This window comes from Vigna unguiculata, chromosome 7, assembly GCF_004118075.2.
Source record: "Vigna unguiculata cultivar IT97K-499-35 chromosome 7, ASM411807v1, whole genome shotgun sequence".
Classification (NCBI taxonomy): Eukaryota; Viridiplantae; Streptophyta; class Magnoliopsida; order Fabales; family Fabaceae; genus Vigna; species Vigna unguiculata.
This window is the reverse complement of record NC_040285.1, coordinates 9,320,118-9,327,422: the sequence shown is the minus strand read 5'-3', so window position 1 is coordinate 9,327,422 and position 7,305 is coordinate 9,320,118. Positions and strand designations below refer to the sequence as shown.

The following is a 7,305-nucleotide window of genomic DNA, read 5'->3' as shown; positions in this document are numbered from 1 at the left end:
CAAATCCAATGGAGAAAAACCTGTTAATGGATTTTAATCAAAATTTTTGACTTGTGAATCATGCTCAAGAAGGAAAAAAATAAAACCAATTATACTCAAGATTCAGTTCCTTTGCAACTTGTGGTGGAATTTGCAAAGCAATTTATGTTTCTAGGATTGTTATTGGAGCTGGTAGTGTTAGGAGTGTTAGTTCGCTAGTGGTGAATAACCATCGTCTAGGAAGGAGCCTCTAGTTCAGCCAGTTTTGGACTAGAAAATACTTGATTTACATAGAGATTCCCACAAGTGGTGAATTAGAGGCTCTTTCAAAGACCAAGATTGTTCATCATTAGCAATCGAAGTAACACCTCAACAATATCAATCCCAGCAACAGTCCCAAAAACACATACTACTCCACAAGGAACCAAATTTTGTGCAGAGCCTATCTTTTTCCCTTTCATCATTAACCTTAAAATGAAAGTTTTTTCCACCAAGTTTCAGATTTGGCTTTGTCATCTTGCTATAATCCCTGACAATGAGATAATTCATGACCAAATATTTTATAATGAGAGAAAAAATGAGACAAATTTTTGTATTCCAAATTAGCAATAAACATAAAAATTCGGCTTCTCCAATAAATCAGATAACAAATCAGAATTAACTAAGACCGAACCAAAAAAATCCTCGAGACCTAATCATAGTGCAATCATCAAGGATAAGGGTGTACTCCACACACAATTGAGAAGATAGTTTTAATTGTCAATACTCCAAAAAAATTCATGTACGCGTACTTAACATTAGGTTTTCGTCATTTTCATAAAAATGAGACAAAATCTTTGGTCTAAGCAAAATCACGAAGAGTGACAAAAAATAAATTCAAAGTTCCAACTACTAAAATCGTTAAAATAAATTCAAAGTCCCAACTACCGAAATCCTTCGCATGTCTTGTAGTAAACGAAAAACAAATTCATAAAACCTTTACTAAGCGGAATGATTCTCCATTGACCTAAATACATTCAAGCCATATCAAACTTTATACAAAAATCCAAATGTGTAATTGGTTTATCCCTTTTATTAATAAAATATTTCCATGCAAATAATTTTTACATTCTTCTAAATCGACAAGATAAATTTCTTCAGTAATTTGCATAGAGACCATATTTTCTTTAGACAAGAAAAATGTAATTGAAACAAAGAAATATTACATGTATTATTAAGGATCTTAGACAAATTTACGATTTTGTGCTGACATATTTGTAAAAGATTCAGGGAAAGATGGTTTTTCCTAATTTCACATCAAGCAACTCTAAGGTATTTGAAAAACGGAAAGAAGTCATACCTATGCAAAACTAAATGACACCACCAGCAACCCACACAATAACCGTCAAACTTCCAACAAACCGGTACCACCAAAAAATATCTTCCCTCTTGTTATCTTTTTTCATGTCCCACGATGTCTAGCTTAAAACCAAATTTGACAAAAACATTAGCTAACTGAGATCTTGTGTACACAAATGAAACCATATGAATGGAAAGATAAACAAAACCATATGAAATTCCGCTAACCACATCGGAAAATACCTAGGATCTAGGATTGGAGGTAAATTGTTCATTTACCCTTTAATAGTAATACAATAGCACAAGCCAACTCTTATATATCTCCGTTGACAAGACAATTTTTTAAAAATGAACTAATTTTAACTAAAAAAGATTATCACTTCTTTTATAAATACTTGTTGAGAAATTTATTAATTTTCTTTCTATTTTCATCTCCTACAATGAAACAAGCTCAAAGTACATTACCTTCAGACTCGCAACTTAAGGAACTAATGCATTGCAGAAGGACTAAAATAGAACCTATGTATTAAAATGGCATCCGAGAACAAGTGCACGAGACTAAAAGCTAAATTTACTTATTCTTCTCCATACACAACCTATACACTACCACAGCATGAAAAAGATAGGTGCACAGATTCACTACCTCTAGGTCGGTGGCAGGTACGTACGAGTGAAATTACGGAACTGATCGAAGGATAGAAGATCAAAGCGTTGGTTTGCGGTTAAATCCAGTACCAGGATCATCATCGGAGGGAAAAACCTGAAGCCCCGTGACAAGCGCATCGGGAGGGCCACGTCGACACCGCTGCTCCATCTCCTGCACCGCATCAACATTCCCAGAGAACAGAGCCTCCACGGAACCGTCCTTCCGGTTGCGCACCCACCCCTTCAACCCTAACTGCGTCGCATTTTCAATCGTCCAGTTCCGGTAAAACACTCCCTGCACCCTTCCCTTTATCACCACTCTCTCCTGCACCCAATCAGAATGGCCAATCTAAATCACAATCGCACCACAAATGGCATATAACAATAATTAAGATTGAGTTCGTCTCTACGCACCGTTTTGGTAGAAGAGGATCCTTGCTGCGTTGTCATGGCGGAGATAGAACGCCTGAGAGGAGAACGGAAATGGAAGATTCTAGAAGCGTTGTTTCTAGGATACGTGAAGAGTGTGAATCGTGGCGGAATAAGCGTAACAGTAGATGGTGCCATTGCTCCGATTAGTATTATCCTTGATGCCACATGTGTCTGGGATTAAAATCGGGGTTTCTAGATTTGTATTGGGCCAAGTGAGGAAGGCCCAAGTTATATTGGGGAGCCCAAAGCGTTGGGATTGGGATTGAGATGGGAATGAGGTATGTGTTAAGGGTTTTTGTGTCGGCGAAGCACATGACGGCGAAAGTGGTGGAAGGGAACAACGGGAGGGAGGTGGCGAGTGCGTCGAGCGTGGAGCACGCACTGAGAAGCGCGTTCCAATGGGGGAAGGGCTGTGACGCGAGGTCGGCGGCGTCCGTCGGGGAGGTGTTGGCGATGCGGCTGAAAACGGAGGCTCCGGAGGTAGGAGTGGGAGGTGGGGTCCACTTTAACGTTGAGAAGGAGATTGATAAGAAGAGTGTGGACAACGGAGATAAGGTGTGGACCGTGGTTAACGCTTTGAGGAACAGAGGCGTCAAGGTTTTCGTCACCGACGATCGCAGTTAAGGTTCGCATTGTCCCAAAAGTTAAAAAAAAAAAAAGAAGGCATTTCTGTTTATGAATATTATTTTTAAGGAATAATGATGTTTTTTTTAACTTCTCATTTCAATTATCTTATTTATATTATAATGCCATATTATTAAAAAATTAAAATAAATAATTAAATATTAATTAAAATAATAGATTAAAAAGAGGTTAAAATATCATCTTAAATAAAATTTTCTTTGTTTATAAGTTTTTAATTTTTCAAGAAATCGATTTAGTATGGTTTTATAAATCAATATAAACATATGTCACTATGAAAAAAAAATTAATGTACACTATAAATGCAAAGTTCAAAGATTACTATGTTGCTGAAACTTGTGTTCGAGCATTGTACATGGTTTGCAATGAAGCTCTCGTAATTCAAGAGCAATGTTGTTTGTTGAATTACATTCTAAAACAATGTCATTGTAATTATAATAAAAAAATTATAAATTATAGAGTAAAGGGTTAGATTGGTTTTTATTTTTAAGCTATTATAAAAAATATATTTTGTTTTAATTAAATTATATTATATTTTGTTTTTAATTAAATTATAATTTTTTTAATTTTTTAATTTCATGGAAGTTGTAAATATTTTTAATAAATGGCAAATGGTAGTTGTATTTTTTTATTTCATGTAAGAAAAAGAATTTCACAATAAATTATAATTTTATTTCTATATGTTGTTTGTTGAAAGAACATTTTACCTTACTTTCATAATTTACCAAATAATTTAAACATTCTCTTCACAAGAATCTTGGATCAAAAGTAGGTGAGTTATGTATGTATTTTACGGTTTCATGCATGAGATAAAAGTACAGAGCTTTTGTATATCGAAGGATATCTTCTGGAGTCTTGGGGCTAACCCAGAGGCTTTTGAGTTTTAGCATTGTAGGATAATGGCTTCACCGTAAGTATGAGAGGAAGCATACATGATGAGTTAAGGGTAAAATGAATAAAATATTCATTTTAGGTCTTCAACCAAAAAGTATATTAAATTATTTTTTTATTATGATTAATATTTTCTATTAAAATTAATTATAAAAATATGTTTATGAAAAAGTTTTCAAATACTTTTAATACTAATATAGTTATGTTAAATTAATTATAAAATTATGTTTAAAAAAATTTTAAAAAAAATATTTTATTACTAATATAATTCTATTAATTAATTATAAATTTATGTTTTAAAATAAAATTGAGTTAAATTATTATTATTATCTTTTAATTGTTATTGGTATTAGAAATGATAATTAATGACTTAAAACATTTTTTTAGTAAATTATGATTTATTTACGAAGAAGAAAATGATTATATTTCTTTATTCTATTATAATTAATTTGGATATTTGTTTTAGGTCTCCAACAAAAAAATATATTAAATTGTTTTTTTATTATTAATATTTTTCTATTAAATTAATTATAAAATTATGTTTAAAAAAAAGACCTCAAATTTTTTTAATACTAATATAGTTTTATTAAATTAATTATAAAACTATGTTTAAGAGAAAAAAACTTCAAAAAAAAATATTTATTACTAATATAACTCTATTAATTAATTATAAGTTTATATTTTAGAATAAAATTGAGTTAAATTATTATTATTGTCTTTTAATTATTATTGGTATTAAAAATGATAATTAATGACTTAAAACACTTTTTTAGTAAATTATGATTTATTTAGGAAGAAGAGAATAATTATATTTTTATTTTATTATAATTAATCTAGATTTTATTTTCTTTTTTTATTCTTTCTGTGATTTCTCTTGCCTCTCCTTGTTTTCTTCTTTTCTAAGAGCCATTTTTTAAGGTTTTGGCATATTACATTCCTTGTGAAGAAAGAGACTCCTTGAAACTTGAGAAGAAGAAAGAGACTTGAGACTTCAAGATGCTACAAGTCTACTATTAAGTTTACTTTATTGACAACCAGATCCAAAATCAAGTTTTATTGCTTTAATTCATTTGTTTTATATACTTATCTTTTTAATGTTTTATATATTATAATTTTTTATTTCATATAAAAGTATATAGATATGTCAACTAGAAAATTTGAATCAAGCTATTCAAAAATCCAAAAGTAAAGAAGAATTGAGGCTTTAATTACATCACAAAAAGGAGCTATGAATACATTTATAGAAATGGATAAGAAAAATGCTTAAACCTTGGAAAATCTTTAAAACATGATCATGTGTTAAATATTGATGAATTTGATTTATTTTCATAATTAAATATCTTAAGGGAAATTATAGGTTTGGAAAATGATAAACCAATTGGCATTCTTCATTATATAAAAAATATAGATTCTTTTTCAAATGTAACAATTTCATTGTTAGTTGTTTCAGCCGAAAGGAGTTTCTCAAAGCTAATGATAATAAAAACTAATTTAAAATCAACAATGTCTCAAGAAAGATTAAATGACGGTTTAGCTCTATTATCTATTGAAAAATAAATGTTAAACGAAATTAATTATGACAATCTAATAATTAATTCTACATCCAAAATAGCTCAAAAAAATTAAAATAAAAGGTCTCATTTTTTAAGTTTGTTTTAGGTCTCCAAAATTCTTGAGCTGTCCGTATGATGGGTGATGAATTATCTTTCTAAGCCAAGAAAGAAAATCAAATATGACATTTTGGCTTCCTTTAGTGTTTGACATAAAAATCATCCCTCGAGAACTAGTCTTTTAATATAAGAATCTATAGGTCACGAGATATTTTGTTTTTAAATTATGATATTTGGGAAAGACGAGTTGTTCTTTAATTAAGCAAATAGAAGCTTTGGCTCATTCTTTGAAAGTGTTTGTTTAAATTCGTCATTCTTATATAACAACATTTTGTTTCAAATAATTTTTGCTTGATTTTTCTGTCAATAATTGCTCTATCACCGATGAATTATTCATAAAGTGCTCCGAGAACCACTATGGCTATATTTAATTGATGAAACTAATTTTGGCAGATTGCTCCCATATTATTATACTATTCCTTTAGAATTCCAGTCATACTACAACAAAACTCCTCAATTACTTTATACAAATCAATATCCTGTTAGCATAAACGCAAAATAATATTGATTCTAACGATCAATCATAAACTATATCCCATACTCATAAACATGTTTTAAATAGTAAACGAAAGCGTACCTGAATTAGCCATAACGATGATGTTACCTTCTTTAGAGCACTACTGATCTAGTGATCTTCCTCCTATAGAGCACCTTTATTTCCCTTTGGTTTTTCTCTTGATGGGGATAGAGAGAAAAGAACAGGAACTTGAAAAGAGCGTTATGTCTCTGTGTGCTCTCAGAAGAGGACCACTATCATTTATAAACTGTTAATTACTTAAGTTTTAGTATTTCTAATTTGGCCCCTCATCAAATTAGAAATTACTTTATGGTCTCTACACAATATTTATTTTCGTGACATATGCCTTTAGCCTAAAATTTAATTTAGTCAGATCACTTTATTATTCGGCTTAATAAATAATGGCCCTAACACATTTAATTATGTGTCATATATATGCATGACCCAAAATTACTAACATATCCTTCATTAACCTAGTCTGTAGCCATGCTCCAAATTCAATGAGTTTTCTTCTCCATTGGCTTGGAGGTATATCATACAAAGTGAACCAGGGTTCACTCACTGGCCTAACAATATTTATCCCAAGAGAGGAGATTACCTCATTAGAGAGTCATATATGGCTTATGTTTTAGATTATAATCATCATATTTGTATATCCAAGATCTTCTTCAAAGCCCTCAATTATTGACTTTTCTTCTTATTGTTGACAAAGATTGATTAAAAGATTTTGATGATGATAAAGATGTTGAAGAAAACACTTGAAGATATTGAAGACAATATAGTTTATGTTTAAAGATTCTTATTGTAATAGACTTAAATTTTTTCTAGTTAGGTGCTTTTTCTAGTTAGGTGCAAAATTGTTAGAACAACAGCCAGCTCGCAACTCCTCTGAGAGAAACTCATTTTTTCGCAAAAATCAGTATGGTAATCGATTACCAACTTATAATAATCGATTACCAACTCAAAAAATTCTATTTTTCAAAACCCACTTAAGATAATCGATTACCACGAATGGTAATCGATTATCACTGGCAGTTATAACTTGGCTCTTGAAAAACGATTTGAAATAATCGATTATCATTTCTGGTAATCGATTACCACTGCAGTTATAAAAATATTTGTTCAAATTTGTTCATGAGATAATCGATTACCATTTTGGGTAATCGATTATCCTTGGCAGTTTCAGCTAAA

At 30.6% G+C, this 7,305-nt stretch overlaps 2 protein-coding genes across 4 annotated transcripts; one reads left to right on the top strand and one right to left on the bottom strand.

The window, feature by feature from the left end:
* Nucleotides 1-1,161: 1,161 nt before the first annotated feature.
* LOC114192108 (acylphosphatase) lies at nucleotides 1,162-2,695 on the bottom strand. 3 transcript variants are annotated; one of them, XR_003606062.1, is made up of 3 exons: nucleotides 2,377-2,695; nucleotides 1,961-2,287; nucleotides 1,162-1,440 (listed from the first exon to the last, which is right to left on the bottom strand). XR_003606062.1 is itself a non-coding variant. In XM_028081698.1 (2 exons), exons 1-2 carry the CDS (start codon nucleotides 2,527-2,529, stop codon nucleotides 2,021-2,023), a joined length of 420 nt encoding a protein of 139 aa, XP_027937499.1. In that variant the 5' UTR covers nucleotides 2,530-2,695; the 3' UTR covers nucleotides 1,798-2,020. The 3 variants fall into 3 exon arrangements, 1 of the variants encoding a protein (XP_027937499.1); XR_003606063.1 differs by having other exon boundaries at nucleotides 1,162-1,436; XM_028081698.1 differs by lacking the exon at nucleotides 1,162-1,440 and having other exon boundaries at nucleotides 1,798-2,287.
* LOC114191133 (50S ribosomal protein L18-like) lies at nucleotides 2,662-3,018 on the top strand. The gene has a single exon (XM_028080318.1). It carries the CDS (start codon nucleotides 2,662-2,664, stop codon nucleotides 3,016-3,018), a length of 357 nt encoding a protein of 118 aa, XP_027936119.1.
* Nucleotides 3,019-7,305: the final 4,287 nt, after the last annotated feature.